The sequence below is a fragment of the Apteryx rowi genome, unplaced genomic scaffold (assembly GCF_003343035.1).
Source record: "Apteryx rowi isolate R43461 unplaced genomic scaffold, aptRow1 scaffold_46, whole genome shotgun sequence".
Lineage (NCBI taxonomy): Eukaryota > Metazoa > Chordata > Aves > Apterygiformes > Apterygidae > Apteryx > Apteryx rowi.
Window position 1 is genome coordinate 3,501,452 of NW_020450716.1, and position 19,267 is coordinate 3,520,718.

Sequence of the window (19,267 nt, forward strand, 5' to 3'; positions counted from 1 at the left end):
GATACAGAAGAAAAAGATCTCTTAAGGTGCAGATATCCTTCTAATCTTATGCCTTTTGAAAAGCTATTCATTTCATCAGAATTTTAGGAGGCCCCAGGATGTAGCACCTGAATTCTTGGTATTGAATCCCATTATGCTTCCTTTCTGTGGAGCCGATAACACAGCTTCAAACTGATAAACATTCTCATGTGGGACTGATCATGGATTCCTTCTCTCAGCAAGTGATTGATCTCAAAGGAAAACATTTACAAAATGAAAGTTCAAACTGCAGCATTTTTATTGTAGAGACTGTCTCGTTCCTTGAAACTGTCTCAGAAAGAGTCAGTCTCATTGTCAGCTGGATACCTGAAAGTTGTGTCTGAAGGTTTTATTTCCTGTAGATGTTTCCAGCCTGGGACTCTTAAAGATTATTCATTCTTTGTGACAAGAACCTCTTCCTGGGGTACGCAGTAGTCATAGCTGTCCAGTGACACACCTGGATGATCAACATCAGTAGCAAATCCCTTTCTATTCACAGAACAAAAAACTGTGAAAAATGAACTAATTCCTGGGAGCAAGTGATTTCAAACCATATGAGAGACTAGGACTTTTTTTTAACACATTGAGATTGAGGAAGAGTATTGATGTTATAAGGCAACCCAAGCCACCATTGCGTATTTTTACATACCTAGGCTTTACTACCCTTGTAGTTGATACCGTAAATTGTACCAACAACCACAATATTTCAGCCAGTGCTATTTCCCTCACTGGAGTGGAAAAGGATTCTGCTTCTGAGAAATATATTAGCTATTCTGGTCATTCATAGAATGACATTTCTAAACTGTTCTCAGAAGCAGACCTGTCTGGTAGGATTAAATACCAAAATTTAGCATAAGCATGATTGCAGAGACCATAATCTCTCCTACAGTGAAGACTCAGCTATGGATTAAGCATCCGTAATCTGTCTTCACAAGAAAAGTTTTGCATATAAACAATCCATTTAAAGCTCACAGAGATCTGTAGCTCTCCCGTCAAAGAACAGGAAACTCTAAGCGAGGCTGATCAAATGATATTTTTACAGGGCACAAAGTTACATTTAAGGGCACACTCTATGCAGCAGAAAAGGTTTTCTTGGAAACCATGGTGTTCATTAGCAGTCCTTGGTGCAAAGTAAGCACTGTGCTGTCAGTCCATCTCTGAGACTTGTGTTGCCCTTTGTCTTCCCATTGCCCACAGAAAGGCAGTAGTGCCTTTTACAGCTCTACAGGTGTGCAGGTAACATTTGAATTGATCTTTTGATACTGGCATAAAACAATGCTGGGTGAGTCATCAAAGCATCCATCTAAGCCTTTAAAGAAGGTGTGTAAAACAAAGCATGTTTAATAAAAGTCATGTTGTAAAACCATGTCTGAAAGACAGGATTCTACTAAAAAAATCAATCTCAGTTCTAAGGTGAAAATGTTATTTTTATTTCTGCACTGTTGAGAGCACAAAAGAAGCACAGTTCTCATCTTGGATCCAAGAGGCAGCTCTCAGTGCCAATATTCTGTTCACCTTGGACTAACAGAATATACCAGAGGGCTGGAGGTAGAAGAAAAAGAGCAAGCCAGACTGGGTTAACTGCAGCAGTCTTCTTGCATTTCCATTAAGATGTCTAGCTCAGCAGGATTTTTGTTGGACTGCTAGTGCTTCATCTCAAAATAGATTTGTGGATTAAACAAGTAGAAATCTTTTTCAAATTAGCAACGTATTATCAAATTAGCATTCAAAAACACTAAGTGCTGTGAACTTATTCAGTTACAAAATGATTGATATTAGAGAGACTTCATTTGCAGAGATATTTAGAATGTAAATTAATAATCAAGCATCTTATTAAATTGGAATATGGAAAGCAAACAGGTCAACTTTGATCAATATAAGTAGTCTTTGGATTTTGGGTTAAAGTGAGTCCGTTAATCTCTGAGTCTTCTTTTTATTCCTCATCTCTCATGTTTGAAGTTGTTACATTATAAGAAGAAAAAAAGACCACATTAAACTATTTTTTCCTTAATGACTAATTTAATGTTAAGAGGAACTTCATTTTTAAGTGAACAATGAGCCCATAGCTATAACAGACAACTTCCAGTGACCTCTGTCTAGGTTAGCCAGGTTGCAGATTAATCCCGCCCCAGGTGCAGGGACTACTTTGAAGATTAAATGTGAAAATACTGTTCTCATCCTTCATGCTACAGCACTGCTCCAAGCCTGCGTGCCATCATTGTCGGCTCCAGCACAGAGGCCGCTTACTGTGCTTGTTTGCCAAGCTGAGATTCCCCACCGCCACCGTAGTTATGGCTTTCACTCCTACATGGACACATCTATGAACAGAAATGCAGTTACAACTTTGGACTTGGCAATATTAAAAAATCAGTTCTTTTGAGTGAGTTCAGGTTTCCAAATGATCCAAAGCACTTGCACCTAGCCTCCTTATCTTGATCATTATTTACCATCCTGTCAGTTTTTGTAATCCAAACATTTTTCAGCCACAGCTTTTTTCCAGTCAATGATTTTAGAGTGAATACAGGGACAAGAGCACTGCAAATGGCTGAATGGCCTAATCTGAATGGGCCAGCCATCACAGATCTCAGCTGTTTAATAAGGTTTTCTCATTGACATCTTCTTTCTGCGGTCTGACAAATTATTATCTTACAGTTCCACATTTTTCATGAGCAGGTCATATGATATGTGAAGATGGACACCTTCCGGGGGCAAGTTTTTTACATCTAGGAAGTTACTTGTGTTAACTGAATTTGTAACACCAAACATACATAATCTTCCCTTGACAGTTCAACATGTCTCTTAATTGTAGTCCCAAGTTTTCATTCTTCAGCATTTTACTACCATGTCAGCTATGCTCTTAGTTCATTCAGCGCTGCCCTGGGATAAGGTATTCCACATCATCTCACATACCCTTTTTGATATTGACAAAACATTACCACTTTTTTCTTTTAGAAAATTTAAATCTGTTTTAAATCTTTTAGAATTTATTCAAAGTTCCAATATGTATCACTTTAATTTTTGAGTGATAGTAATCTACTCAGTGGACTCTAACAGGACTCTTGATGATAAGCAAATTTTATGTGAGCAAATTGAAAAAAACTGCAAATAATAGATAGTGCTTAACACCCTCCTCAATTAAATGTAGAATAGAAAGCACTTACTCTTCCTGCATCTTATCAAATACAGAAATGTTAGCAGGTTCTGTCTTTTATGCATCACATTAAACAACTTTACTAACTCCTCCCAATGGACCTATATCACTTCTAGAAGTTGTATTTTCTTCCTGAAATACATTAGCAAATTCCTCTGGGTTTTCCTGAGCTGTCCCAATCAGATTTTTACCCTCTTGTCCCTTAGCTATCTATATAAATAAGAATAATAAAGCACACTATAGCCTCCACTTTTGTTTCTAATTGCTGTCTTTAGTATGCCATTGAAAGACAGACTTTCCAGCCAAAGTCATCTTTCTTGACTGTGCATTAATGGCTTTCTGGCTACAGAATAAATCTTTATTTAAAGATCTCACAGATTTCTCTCTCTGAATTTCTCATCCCAGTCATTGTTGCCTATAGCTTCCTAACACTAAGGAAAAATAAGACTCCTAAATATATTCATTTTTGTGGTGGAGACTGTCCTTGGTTTTTCTATATTGAGCATAATCCATGTTATGCTCAGAGTCTCCATGCCATAATCAGCCTTCATTCTGTGGATTAATTCCTCTCTATATTTCTTCACAGTGTTCAAAAAGAGTGAATTTATATCAAGCATAATACCTCTATTTAAGGAAAAAATTGTCTCCTGTAGTTTTAAAGACAGACTATTGCAAGGCTTTGTCCGTATGACACATCCAGTGAGCATCTCCCAGATTTAGGTACCATAAACTATGCTTTATCTTTCCACATGCTAGAACTGGATACACATCCTGTTCTTTGGTTTAGTTTAGTGGTTTGTGATAGATCCCTTCCAATATCTCACTTTTGCACTTTGTTATTTGGCACATTGATCTGTAACAGACACATGACTTTGTCTTAGTTACCAACAACTCAAAAGCAATAACATTGCCTTCATGCATGTTTGACACTGCCTCTCATCTACTCCATCTTCCCTGAATTCAATAATTTTAACTTAGCAGATTCTGAGAAGGGCAACTACAGCAAATTCCTCATCTTCTGAAAGAATCTCTAATTTCCCTCACTTGTTAGCCAGCTCTCCTAGCATTTGTTTAATAATCAGAGGAACCCAATCTTTTCCTCACATCAGTTCAATTTGTTTGCGTTGTGCAGAATCTGAGTTCTTACTGAACTGGCTTTCTTGTGCCTTGCACAGTAATAAGAGACATCTAACTTTGCTAATCCTAGCCCAGTTTTCTAATAAAAAGGAGTATTTTCCCTGGTAGCAGTAGAACTATTTCTTCAAATTTTAAACTTGATTGAATTAACTATGCTTAAAAAAAAAAAAGTTAAATGGAGGATGGGGGAAACACATCCTACCCACACACACTACCACACTTACCACCAATGTGTATGTTAATATGCTTTTTGGAAGATTGTGTCTATGCTATCTACATATGAATTCCTAAATATGGCATACATAACGTGTAGTCATTCTAGATGTTATGAAGTAATATGAAATATTCAAAGACTTTCCCATACTGAAACATTTTACTCATGTCAAAACAAACCATTTCTCTTGCTCAAACCACTAAAAGGCAAGTTGGTGATAAAAATGCAACCCCAAATTTTGCTAAATCACTTGAAGTTAGAGACAAGAAGAAACTTCTTGATATCMCAGAAAATTCTCAATCCTGTTTCCAACGGAAAGGTGTTTTGCTGCCTGAATAAATGACAGCAGAATACAGAGAGCAGGGCAAAAAAGTTAGTGTTAAAAGTGTGGTTTCCATCCTTAAAGATTTTGCTTATGAATCCTAAACCGAGCCTTTCCTATCAATAGGACAGGCTAAAGCTCTCCCCAGGCCCCTCAAAGTGCCCCTCAACCACCACAACGTCCACCTGGACAGACTGAAGAATGACATTTTTCTTACTCGAGTTTCAGCACAGCCCTGCAAAACTCCCCTTCCTTCCCTGCTGTTCCAGCAACATGAGCCCTTTTGCCAAGAGCGGGACCATGCCCAGACTCTGCCCTCCTGAGCCCCGGCTGAGCTGCCACTTCCTGATGCCCTGGGGGGACAGCAGCGCCTCCTGCCCATCCAGCCCAGCTTGAAGTGATCCCACTGTGCAAGCGAGGGGTGACAGCTGTAAGTGCTGTGCTTCCCCAGGCCTGTTCTCCCCAGGCGGTCGGACCAAGGGCTTGGCATTTTTAAACAAAGATGGGTATCAGATCAAAACTTGGTGGTATCATGTTCAAGGGGTTGTTGAGCAGTATGAAGAGGAAGAGGAGGACACTGATGGTTATTTCCCCATGTTATTGATTATGCTGGCAGCCAGCTGGTTGAGGGTTTTGTCTAGTCCTCCAAAAAAAAAAAAAATAGCTGCAGCTCCTTTCACACCTAAATGTTTCTTTGATTTCTTCAGAGCATGATAGCCAGACTTTGCCTTCATTTGACAAGGCAGTAGGATGTGATGGGAAAGGTAGGGTCCAAATCTCAAGGGACTGCAGTAGATGTTCTAAAATACATGGTATTTTCTTCCTCCAAGAAGAAGTTGGGGAGGAAGAGACCTTTTTCTTCACTAAATCTTGTTTCTGCTCCTACAGTTTGCCAACACTTGCAGTTAACTACTTTTTGCTGCAGGAAAGAGAAATCACAGTAATCAGTGTGAGGCTGTGGATAAGGTATTCCCTACATGCTGGACTCTTTTCCTCCACTAATCCCAGTTTTTCCTCTTAGAGTCACTCCTCCGTATAGTGGCTGAAGCATTGCAGTCCACAGCTGAACACCTGGATGCATGAGACAGCCAAGTTACCATTCTACAGACAGACTACATAAACTCTCCCACTTGTTAGTCAGTGTTGGAAGCATGTGCCCCATCTTCATAATAATGAGCTTGAATTGTTTCATATTTACACATGCTGCCTTCCAGCCAGGCTTCTATCTCAAAGTGTATGCAATTTACATTTGAATACTCAAAATGCTTAATATTCTATATCGATTGTTGAAACTTAAAAACCTGCAAAGAATGGACCTGGCATTGCAGGCAGAGAGAAAGATTATTTTTTTCAGAGCCCATTGCCAGTACTTGAGTGAAAGCCAACAGTCCACAACATAGCAATCACCCGCTCTCCTCAGAAGAAATAACGATGTTTCATGTTGCCTTATACGTACTATTGGATCATTCAGCCAAGGACGTTCAGGCACAAGACAAATATGTACCCACTCCCAGCAGGAGAGCAAAGAGTTTTTTCATATTAATCATTTGTTTGATTTTTGTTTAATAAGTGCTTCTTGCTCATATTCTTTCTCTCTCCTTATGCACATTTTTAAGGCAGCCTTTTGCTTTCACTCAGCAGGAGATCATGAGTTTTTCTGTGAGAAAATCAAGTTTGTGGATGAGGAGAGAGAGAGAGGTGTGTGTAATCACACACCTCAAAGAACTCTTAACTATTTTTCTTTGTTTTTGGAGGCAGTACGAATTACACAGGAGTGCTGAATTACCTGGTAGAATTGCACAGTGTTTAAATACTTGGACAATTCTTCCAGTGGTTGAGCTCCACTGACTTCAAATAAGCCATGCAGATTTGTACCAGCTTAGAACTTAGTCCTAGAAATCATGTTCTTGTGTTTACAGATATAGAATTGTATCTTAAAATATTTCAATTCTTTACAAGATCTCAGACTTGCTGGGTGACCTTATGCAAGTCATTTAATTTCACTGTGTCCTAGGGCTTTTTGTTTCTGAAATGATGATAGGAAAAAATTAATGCTCCCCTCTCTGGAATATTACAATGTATGCTGAGATGAGGACAATGAGAGCCATATGGATGCCTATTAAGAATAATTATTGGTAAGCGCCTCTCAGGCTAACCACTGGCTTTTAAGTGAGCAACAGTAGACATGCTGCCCATTAAAGGTTTTTCTCCTTTTGTCTCCCCTCCTCTGCTTGCGCCTGAAATTTGGCAGAAGAGTTAAGGAAGTTTCCTTGATTCCAAGTTCTTGTTGTTTACCATTTGTCGCGTGAAAGGGAGGGACGGAAGGCCCTTCCTTATCTTTATAATTTACGTTTGCCTGCCAGAGCCCCCCTGTTTGAGGACTTTCCCTGGGTCAGTTTCGCAAAGTAAAAAGAATAAGGTTTTATTAAAGCGACAGATACAACAGGTTCGGAATTGCCGTTGATAAATGCACTTGCTGCTACAAATTTTCTTTCTATGAGCTCAAACTAACAATTAAGCGCTTTCAATAACAATATATTTTCCCGGGTAACGTCCGACGTTTGTCGGAGGCGCAAGTCTTACCAAAGAGGCGTCCCTGTTTGGGGGAGGGAGAAGGAGGCTCGCTCGTCAGCAATCTCCAGTGAACAGGTCGGCGGTTCAGTTTTCTTCCCTTCCAAAAACTTTAGTGAGCTATCCTCTGTTTTATAGTTGCTGAAGGTGGGATGTGGAAGTGCGGCAGACATACTTCATTGGCCAGATTGCCATTTGCGCGGTTGTTGGGGGTATGCCTCCCCCCTTATTTACATATCGTTATGCAGCAAAGGGCGTGATTTTTAATATGGTAAGCAGGGATAATGAGGCTGGGGGTACTATAGGTCAACAGTTAGTCTGTGAGCAGCAATTATTTTTTGGGATGCAACCCTTTGTGGTCAGGGGCGGACCGTGATATCTCCATATCGCTCCCTCCTCCGCCGTGCAGCTGGAACAAGCTGTCTGGCCTTCACCAGCTAGTTCGTTACTCATGCTGCAAAAGGGTGATGTGCTTTGGCTGCCATGTACTGTTTTTCCCGTGTGCCCCCTTATCTTTCTCCCTGAATTCTCTCTTGTTCCCACACCATTGAAGTAATAATTAGCTGCCAGAAAAGAACAATTATATCTTTTTTGAAAAGTACCTTATCAATATCGCATTGATACAAACAGCTTCTGTAGACAATCAATTCAAAATATATTTCAGAGTATTTACTTGCTCAAGCTAAATATAACTGTGAAAAGAAAGTGGTACAACAATACCAGCTGGTAGGTTGACAAATATGAAGTTAACAGCTTAACCTTTAGATAGGTGAAATATATTGGGAATGATAAGAGATAAGTTTATATGGCAATAAATACTCATTGCACAGAATGGTTAGTTGAATACCTGTGTACCATTTTTCAGGTCTAATTCGCCTGCAAGAGCTCATCAAAGCCCCTTCTCGATACAACATTAAAATCAAAATCCGCCAGCTGCCCTCCGGGAATAAAGACGCCAGGCCTTTACTCAAGGAGATGAAGAAGGGCAAGGAGTTCTACGTGATATTTGATTGCTCACATGAAACAGCAGCGGAAATCCTTAAGCAGGTAAGGGGGAGGGAGCAAAAAAGCTCACGACTCTTTATGTATCCTGAAAGCTGTCAGCCTATCTGGTTTTCCCTTGCTGGGAAACGCTAAAAGTGAATTTGTTGATATTGGCCATAAGTCATAGACTTTTTAATATCAGGGACAGAAGTTTGAATTCATTGGCTCTAGACTTTCAAATAACAGAAACAGTGCTTGTTACAGAACAATGTGCAACCTCTGAGCACTCAACAAGGTTTCAGGGCTTTACCGAGCTATAAGGACTGTACTTATACAGCAAAAGGAAATATGTAACTCTTTTTAATACTTCAGGTTCCGCGTGGCTGGGAAGCTTGTCGCATTTATTTTAGTTTGTCCTGTTTCAATCAATAAACTTTTTATGTCTTCCCCCACAAAAAAGAAAGGGACCCATTTTGGTGTCCTTGGGCAGTAGCTCAAACAAAGCTATTCCCTCTACAGAGCCTGCACATCCACTGCAGACAAGAGAATAACTCTGCATTCACATCACTGTAGCAAAGTAAGATTTGGTCTGCTGGTACTACCTCATCAACTCTGATGCAGCAAGAAGATGGAATGATGATAGCATCAGAGGAAAGAAGTATACTTTAAAACAGGAAAAGAGGCTATTGTTCAAGGGCTGACATAGCGCTGACCTAAATGTGAGACTTGGACAGCCACACAAGGCAAGGACAAATGCTACAAAGCCTGACATTAATGGGCTGGGACACTACCAGGGGCACAGAAAGAGTGGTGTAAATTAGAGTTTACTCTCGTCACTTACTATATACTTCTAGACAATCAAAGTCTAAAGCACTGGCTCCCACAGTTCATTGACCTATAAACAATAACACCAAGCAAGTAATGCACAGTGAACAGTGTTTTCCTTTTTGCTGCAATAGTGTGTGGGTGGTGGTGGTGGTGTGTTTTTCTGTTTTGTTTTTAACTGTCAGACAGTCTAACAGGAAACGCTGACCACAGCCCATTAGGAGAGGGTCCACTGATCCAAATGCACAGCAATGAGCCATCTCCAAGAGGTTAAAAGCCAATGTTCCCATCCCAGAATGTTGTGCTGAAATATTTAAGTTATGAAGAGTAGCATACTATACTGTACTGTAAATAAGACAGCTAACTGGATGCATTAGTCTGCAGAGCCTTAAACCATCCTTTCCACTCCGGAGAATCGCAGTCCTGTTAATACAGACTTGCAGCATGGTGTCCTAAATCAGAGGCAATACAGCTGAGAGCAGGCACACAAGCTCCCGTGAGCTGGCAGGGTTAGATTTATTGCTGTCAGAAAAGTTGGCTTGTACTAGATTTTAGGGTTTTCTCAGTGCAGGCTATACATTTAAGCTATGACAGGGCCAGCTGCAGGCATAGTGCTGGGAATGTGAGGAAAGAGCCGGGGGAGGGTACACAATCACAGCTGTTCTCTCATGTGATGGGAACACACTGTAAGAAACAGCACTTACAATGGGGAGCAGGAGGGCTGCTGTCCCCTGACTCTGCTCCCAAGTAGGTCTGTCCAAAAGCATTAAAACATGACAGCAAGAACAAGCTGCTCCAAAATGAGGTTTGCAGGGGCAGAGTTTAACTGACAACATGAATTTTCAAGGATTTGCAAGAAGAAAGTGCAGATGTCTGGCACACTGCAGGAGGCACAGGGCTTCAAATATGCCAGGCTGAATATATATAAAAAAAAAATAAAGTAACCTTAGTGTCAAAAGAAGAAGAGGTAGTGCTAAAAGATGCACTAAGACAGGGCAAAGTGGCAGAACAGTTTGTGCGGGAAATGGATCACAGGAGAGAACTGACAAGCTGCAGATACAGAAAATACTCTCCAACACCTTAAAAGCTCAGAGAAGAACGGCAAATAGCAGTGTGGAAGGAAATTAAGAGAAGCACACCTGTGGGTCAGAGCTGTGGGAAAGGAAGCGACAAAAATACAGGCTAGAGAGAAGGGGAAAATGGCTTTTATAGAAGATAGTCCTGTGGCTGTATCTAGATGCTGACAGCAGTAACTCAGGTGTTGAAGTTCCTCATTGCCAAAGGCAGCTGTTAAATTGAGAGGTGTGGAGGGCTCTGAATTTGCAGGTATGACTCATCTGATTGCAGGTTAGCTACCTGAAGTACCATGGTTCATATTCTCATCATCACACACAGAAATCCCTATATAATTCATCCCTGGATGAAAAGAAGACATTAAACAGAATACTACAAAAATTATTCTAAGAAAACTCTGCAATGTCAATAGAGAATATTCTTGATCTAGAGACTTTGTAAACTATCCAATAGATATGATGGAAAAATACAAATCATTATGAAACTATGTAGGACTTCCAATAGGAGCAGGAACCAGAGCCAACAATTGTATAAATCAATCCTAATAGCAACAATTTCTTATCTGTCTACTGTATTAACAATAATCTAGCAGCAGTGGGGTCACACAGGAGCTGCACTAGAGCTGCATTTCCCCCTCCAAGTCACAAGGTACCACCTCCATACTGGGAGCTGCTCCATCTCCTTTGGACACCCCCAGCAGGCAGGTGCAGCATCTCTCGCCTCCTTCAAGCCTCACCTAGGCTGGAGAAGAGGCAAAAGGACAGGTCTGACCTGCTCCCCCTGCACTTCCCTGCTGCGGGGCGGTCAGGCATACCTGCAGCAACGTTTCTGCTGGCAGCCGCTGTCCTTCCTCTGAGCTGCAAGCAGAGGCAAGGCAGAAAAGCTGCCTGGCTTCTGCAAATCGTACCTGCTGCTGCATGCCAAGGTGTTGGCAGCAATGGCTCTCCAAGCAGGTGCAAATCACGCCAGAGCTCAGGGGGCACCGGCTGTATCACAGCTTGGTTCCTCGGGGAGGAGGGGGAAGGGATGCCAGAAAGCTCTTTATGGGAGCTAAAGGATAAATACCTCAGAAATTATGTCCTAAAAGAATCAGCATATGGAGTTTGGTTTGGGAGTACAGATCTACCCTGACCAGCTGCTTTGCCAAGATGCAGGACTAGGAGAGGTGACCAGTTCACTGGCCTGCCTAGAGCTTTTGTTTACAAAACAGCACAAAAGACAGATTTCTTCTCTTAAATGAGACCATCTTTTGTTTATTTATAGCTCCAAATGCAATACCACACTTCTGCCTTGTGCACAACAAGAACAGGCAAATCAATAAGCTAATTTAAACAAAATATAATGCCCGCATGCAGCTGAATAACCTATTCCCTTAACTCATATATTTTCCTTCTCTCTGACACGCTGCAGAGAGCCCAGCCTTTCGCAGTCCCCAAGCAGCCTAATGAGGCCTGGCTCTCTCATCACTCAGACCAGGAAAGAGTAGGAAGAAATTATGATTATTAATTACTGGCTTTTCCAATGGTTGCTTTGAGTTTTCTCTCCAATAGTTCCTTAAGGGAGTTGGTAACCTTATGGGACTGGAGCTCTAAGGGAGTTTACCAGCTCTGTGGCCTGTCCCAGGCGGCTACATAACCACCTGAAAACAGTGGTTTATGCTGACCAAAGTGGCCTGTTCCACAGGCRTCAGAATAGTCTGAAATTACTTGAACCTAGAGGTTACACCAGCAGACCTCACAACCGTGACGTGCTGCATCTGCCAAGCTTATGCAAAAAGTTGCAACTGGTCTGTCACTCCCATGGTCTGCCTGAAAATGCCAATCCTGTTTTCTCTGAAGGCAAGAGATTTGGCTGCTGGAGTTTTAAAACTCAAGACTGAACAAATCTGCCATCAAGGAGCACAATCTACTAGAGACTTAGATGCCGAAAGTAGGAGTTAAGTACAGTTGTAGCTCATTAGTGAGATAGTGTGATCTCCAAAGTCCCTGCTCAGTATGTGCTTAAACTCTCTAGGAGCCTCCCTGTTTGACTTCAGCAGAGGGTGCCTAACATCTCTCTCCTTTCTGAGCTTAAAAAATAGACATCCCCAGCAGAGGTGAGCTGATCAGGTACCCTCCAAATATACCTAAAAGCAGCAGGATGGGGTCCCTTGCAAAAGGAAGCTGGAAACACTTTCTTGGGGAAAAGCATGGTGGTCACAACACTCACTTAAAATATTTGGCAGACAGCAATTTAGTGCTCTGTCTAGACTGTAGGCAGTCAATTCCACAATTCAGTTAAATCTAGTTATTGCAAATTGTAATTAGTTTTGTGTGCAAGTCTTCCAATATATCCTGCACACACTGTATTTGGTTTGATACTGCCTTTTTGTATGAAAGACTTACTTGAAGAGCTTAAATTGCAATTTATTCTTCTAACTCACCAGTGATTGATAGAGATTTTACTGGTAGGCAAACTCATCTCTCATAAACTATGTAGCTACTAACCTTAAATTATCCACTTCTCTCCCCACACCTTTAAAATATTTTTTATGGAATATACAATATTTTAGTCAGATTTAGGACACTAATAAAGCATTTTATAAAGACTTTTATGTTCACTTTCACTGTGTGACAGAAAGAGCAGCAAAATAACTAATTCTGTTCTTACAAGAGTGCTAAAATGAAGTGTCACTGTAGTATACATTCTAAGTATAATAATAAATGTGTGAAGATAAAATATTGGTTCTTGAGTATGCTCCCTCAAGTAGCCTGATGGAGGAGGGGGTGAAGCCCACTGCTAAAAAAAGACAGGATTTGCTCTGTTCTCACTACTGCTGGGGAAATTCCTGAGGCAGATTTTCCCAGACCTAAAAGTGAGAAGCAGAGAGATACTCATTTCACTGGTTCTCTTCTCTCCTCTTGAATTTATAAAGAGGTCCCACTGGGGAGATGTCCTCTTCTGGCCACCTGGTTCTTGCTGAAAGGCAGCAAGGGGAAATCCTAGCCCATGGGTGAAGGCATTGATGAAGACAATGGGCACAGAAAGTGAATCTTACTACGGCTCTCACAAGAGCCCTGATGGCCTGCATCATTTCAATAGGGAAGATATAAATTACTACATCCTTTTTTTTTTTTTTTAACCTGCATCATGACAGTCTCACCTCCCCAGAGTGAGGTGAGCTAGTTATTGCGAACTGTAGTCAGTTTTGTGTGCCTCCTGGGAGGAGGTAAGAGTTGAGCAACACACACTGACTGAGTGCTTAGAGGGACACTCAGGCTGCCAGAGAGTACAGTGAAACTGCCCAGAGTGTTGGCTTCCCCATCATCCCGATGAAGTACTTTCTGAAGTGAGCCAGGACTCCTGTTTGGCCTATGAACACAGATTTCCTTTCCTTAGAAACAAGTGGGTTGGGGCAGGGAATGCAATCCCAGACCTCAGCCTATTACGCAGCCAGAGTCCAGGCACATGCACATATTAACCCAGAAATTTGGCTGTGCACTTGGGTTCCCAAATCTAAATGTAGGTCTCCATAGAAGTAAAGGTGTCCATAGCCTCAGTAGCTTTATTCTGAGACTGGAAGATACAGCAGCATAGGCTATTAGTCAGAATACAGTTTTTTGGGGTACTGGTTGTATCTTAGCTAGTCCACGTGGAGATCTCTACTTCTCTGCTCTTGTTACCTGTGCTGTCTAGATGAAAGTTAGAGTAGGTACATATATGCTCACAGTGCAGTGCCATGCTACTTCTTGCACATATAGCTGTTCTTTGCTTCCTTTGACGACTCACTTGGTGGTGTAAATGCAAGCAGACTTTCAATCTGAAAGAGTGCTTTCAGTCTCGGTACTATGAGACTATGTCCATGCTGGATTTTGAAGGGCAATGCTGCTGCCCTAGCTCTATGGGATCTCTTCAGGAAGCAGAAGGAGTCAACCACAGCAGACTGCGGCTCTGGGCAGATAAGTTTGTCCTGTCCTATTGCTATGGCCCTGGTTTCCAGCTGGAGTCCAATACTAGCTAGGCAATTACCAAATATATCCTGCTTTTTGACATGGCACATGTCCCTGTTGGAGGAACTCTCTACCAGCTAGACCACTGTTGTGACTGAGTGGGGTGCAGGCTACACTGAAGACTTCCAGTGAACTAAGTTACGGCCAGGTAAAGCTATCTGAATGAAGTCCAGGGAAGTGCTGGAAGCACAATATGATCATCTTCGTTTATATTGCACACTTGAAAGGCAGGGAGGGGGAAGGGCTTTTATTCATTATAGCTTATCTTGCTGATCTTAGGAAACACTGGAGGTACTAATTAATTGGATAATGAGATGCATTCCTTTAATGCTGATGAAATTAAATAATAGCACAAGTGAGGAGAATGCAAAGTGAAAGCAAGCAAAGGATTTGATGCAGTTCCCGCTAATATGTTTCACCATCATTCTACTTTCAGCCTGTCTTGAGGGAAGACTGACACTAGCTCTCAATGTGGAGATAATTTTTACAAGGTAAACAAATGCAGGGTAGAAGCGAGCCAGGAATGAGGCCCCAAAGAGATTTACATACATGAAAGATAGTATCGTTGATCCACTCTCTGTCCACTTGCCATCTATATTTTGTCCACTGAAACTCATTCAGATTCACACTGACATTTATGATCCACAGCTAAAATATAGGTTTGCTAAAAGCAAGGCTAAACATCTGACTTGAGCTTGACTGAAATGGATGATTAGAGATGGAAGTCTTTTCATCTCATTCCCATGATAACCCATAATCAGCCCACAGTATGTCATATCTGGGTTTTGCTGAAGAACAGATTTTGTACAGGSCTGGGAAGGTAGCAGATCAGCAAGGAGCATGCAGAGTATTTCATTCTGGTTCCACTAGTTTACATTCATCTAAGATCCACAGTAAGTAAAAGCTGTTATTATTTAAATGGGACATTTATATCATATGCATAATTATTTAAATAGTTATATGCAAAGTTATTTAAATAGGAATGTGAAATGAAATCTCACTCTAGTTTCTTATGGGCAGATAAATGAATCCTGTTGCCTTTCCTTCTATCTTCTGGACTGCTACACTCATTTTCACTTGTGGGGAGGGTACTCCCTCTGTGGGAAGAGCCTATGCAGCTGCTTTGCTATGTACTTCAGAGATGTCCCAGGCTGAATGGAGTCTTTATTGTTGTCTATCTCACGATAGTTCCTAGAAGCTGTAGTCCCTCTAGCTGCTATCTTGCAAACACAGAGCAGAAGACAAGTCCTTGCTGCTGAGAGCGTGCAAGTGTTGTTACTCCTCTATTTATACTACTAGGAGCATCTGAGTCATTAAGATGATACTTTGTGGTCTTCAGCACAACAATTCGTTTTGCTTTAACTTGTCCTCCTCTCCTGTTTTTCTAATACCATTCTTCAGACTGGCTATTTGATACTGTCATCATATCCATACCTTCATTAGGACTTTTGCTCAGGAGCCATGTAACCATAAAACAGAAATAAAAGTTACTGTAACACAATCTTTCAGAACCATGAATAGAAAGCACCCTATTTAGGTCAATCTACAGATCTAATTCACAAGCCACAGCAATGTCTAAATGCTATATAACCGTTAACTAATGTTAATTCAGTTTAATTAACTAAATCCTTAATGACCGTTAGATGGGAGGATGGCTAGTTAAGGCCTTTCCTGTAGCCAGCGCTAAGTGAGAGGGTAGAGCTTGGTGGAAGATGAGGGCCCAGCCTGGGACAGCACTAGCATCAACTCTTATTCCTGAGCCAGAGGAGGACATTATTCCTGTATGCTTGCTACTTAAGAGTTCCCTCCCAGCTAGCTGTAGTTTCACATCTTATTTGAGTTGTCATTAATACTGAAAATACAAAAAGTGACATATTGATTAAGTGATCTTGGGCTGCTGCAATACTTACTTTGAAGGAGTTCCATCCAGTGTCTCTTGTGCAGCCCTGGCATGCAAGGTCCATTGCAATCCCATAGCAGTCTTCCCACCCATAGCCATAGTGAACCCTGGGTCTTGGTCATAGCAGATAACATTGCTTGCTGAACCTCACTTTTTATACCCAATTGCCCTGGGGTTTCAGGGTTTATGGTTCTGTTTTGTTTTCAGATACAACCCTGTAGCATGGCTTTTCAAATTGTTGTTAGTCACAGGCACATGTGTGTCCTGACAGCTCTGTTTATAGTGTTTTTTTGGGGAATCAGTATTCTCATAAAAAGTTTTAATCAAAAATATGTTCAGGAGTCAGACACTCCATTCAGCCTTCTACCCTTGGATTTGTGAGGAAAGTAATAACTGGACTAGCTTGGAATAACTAGCCAGTTACCTAGTAGCAGTATAGCTACAGCAGCACAAGCTATATAATACTTCCCAAATGCCCAGGTTACATGTTTCATAATCATTCAAATGTAATGTATCTTTACAAACAGTACAATCTCAGCTCTTATTGCAATGCAGGTGGATTTTCAATGACCATAGCAGCAAACACATTTGGTTTATTAGTAAAGTGATGTCTGTCCTAATTAAAGAGGGGGTACATTTTTCAGTTTATGGTATATTTGCCAAAAAAAACAAACAAACAAAAAAACCCAACGGTTTTGGTCATCTTAAGACTATTCAATCATTCAGGCTAAATTTGAACAATAATAGTAGCTAGCATAAATACTAGTGTCAGGACTAGACTTACAAAAGAGTTGCCATGTCGCTCTTATTCAGAGGCCAGAGTTCACACCTGAGACATAAAAGGAGCGAGTTCGGTTTCTTCCTCCACCTGAGAAGATTGGGAAGCATTTCTCCCACCTTCCAAAAGGGTGGTTCAGTAACTGGATACAAGGTGTTTGCACTGGTTGGGATCTAAATATGTTCTGCATGTGATCCTCCATTTAATACAAAAAAACTTTCACTACAAAAAGAGCAAGAATCTAAGCATTAGTATATTAGCAGAGCTGGTTAGCAGTTCTAATGGGTTACCTTTGCCCTGTACTGAAATTCTCTTTTTTTCTTCCCCCTTTTTCTTCTGTGAAGTTAAAAGGAATTTAAAACTGCGCAGACTAATTTTTGTCACTCAACTCCAGAAACAGTGCTGTGACACACATAAGGGGGAAAGCTAACAAATGCATGCCACTGTCATGTTTTAGAGGGGAAGTCGTATTTCAAAGCATTGTGTAGCTTAGCATTGTCCTGGTTCTTCATTGTCTTACAATTTGCAGGCAGGCAGATTGCATTTTGTACCTTCTGATATAAGTGCAATGGTATAGTCATCATAAACTTGATATTAGGTTTTCTATCTCAAACTAGAACTAAAACTGTAATGAATCAATAATTTACCTCTGGATATTTGTAGCCTTCCTTTTTACATTATTAATATGCACTTGGTTTCAAATTAATGTAAAACAATGAATCAGCTGTGAACTTCCTGTAGAGGACCAAATTTATTTAGACATAAGGAGTTTTACCTGGCTTTAAACCACATTTGTATCATTATCACCTAGTGCCTGACCTGAGCCCCAAAAGAAATAATTGGGTTATTTCAGTACCTAAAGAAAAAGAAAACCTGTGTCATAAAAATCCTTACTGGCACCTCCTTCCTGTAGGAGGGACCTTGGGCACAGAGACTCAACTACTTCAGGGAGCAGAACTGAGTCTAATCAAGTCACCTGGGAAAGACAGCAGGCAAAAGTTTGCATTCATGGTACTATATATCATTTTCTGTGCATAAATAAGGAACATCAGTCCCTAGCATTGTTAGATTGCTCATTTTTAAAGGTAATAAAATAATTCTAAGAAATTCAATAGAAGAGGACTAATAAAATAAGAAATAAAAAAGGCAATTTTGACATGTAAATTCAATGAAGTGCTTCAATAAAATATTTGCCTTCTGGCTTGATTTTTTGCAGTTGGAAATGGATTGGTTGTTTGTGATTAACACTGAGCTGTTCTTATTATCTACTGCAGCTTAGAAAGTTTAGGCTCCTTCCTTTTTCATGAGAGGAATTGCCCTCCACTATCAAACAAGGCTTTTACAGAGGCTTTTGCCACATAGAAGAATTCTGGCCAGTTAAATATTATTATTTCCCCTTACCTTCAAATAGCTATTCAGACGTTGATACAGCTGTTTTAAAATATTATTTGTAACACGTGCTTACTTTACTGTGATCAAGACTGAATAACATTTCATCTTTGTCTGTGTTACTGTGTTGATAATAAATTTGTCACTAGTTGCCTAGCTCACAGTTCCTCGTCCTGATCACACTGTCCCAGGAAGGGCAAAAATATTTGAATCACAGCAATGGTGCATGTGGACACGGTGACACGGGGAGGTGATGCTGGTCTGAGACTAAAGAACATCCCCTTACACACCATCAGGGGAGTTTTACATGGGCATTTCCAAGTGGTACACCACCAATTTTCAGATATGCCCTGAAGGAAAAACACTTCTTACTCTAGAAGGTCCTGTCAGGCCCCCACCTAACCTGAGGGGTGGGAGGAGAACAACTCCCCTTCCTGCCAAAAGTGGCCAAGTCAGTATGTGTTTAAATGTCATCCTTACCCTAGAAACACCACCTTAACTTGCACAGCTTCAAAAGGTGTGCCTCTGCAGAATAATATTTGAGGAGATTCGAGAAATCCTTTCTTACTGCTTGTTTTGACAACCTCCTGCAGAACTGAATTCCCCAGGTGGAAGAAAAGGCATTTAAAGAAGCTTTCTTCTAGTTGTTTTTTCTGCTTTACTTCAGTGAGCACTCACCAAGTGTCTTGTTCTCACATGATAATGCAGAATAAAAAAAAAGTCTAAGTACTTTTCTCTATAAATTCTTTTGTCTGCTAGTAAATTCCTTTTTAACACTTTTCAACCGCAGACTAAACAATTTCACTTTTTAAAAAATCAGCTTCTCGTTATCTCTAGTCATTTTTCTTGTCCTCGAAGTTTTACAATCTTTAATCTCTTTCCTGAGCAGAAGTGATAAAAACATCATTTAACTAA

The 19,267-nt window shown here is 40.7% G+C and overlaps 1 protein-coding gene across 1 annotated transcript in view; it reads left to right on the plus strand.

The window, feature by feature from the left end:
• The window catches only part of GRIK1 (glutamate ionotropic receptor kainate type subunit 1), an 81,577-nt gene that overhangs the window by 2,741 nt on the left and 59,569 nt on the right, over positions 1 to 19,267 (plus strand). Inside the window, exon 3 of the mRNA XM_026077616.1 lies at positions 8,279 to 8,460. Coding sequence (XP_025933401.1) covers positions 8,279 to 8,460 — 182 coding nt within the window. The remainder of the gene's footprint in view (positions 1 to 8,278; positions 8,461 to 19,267) is intronic.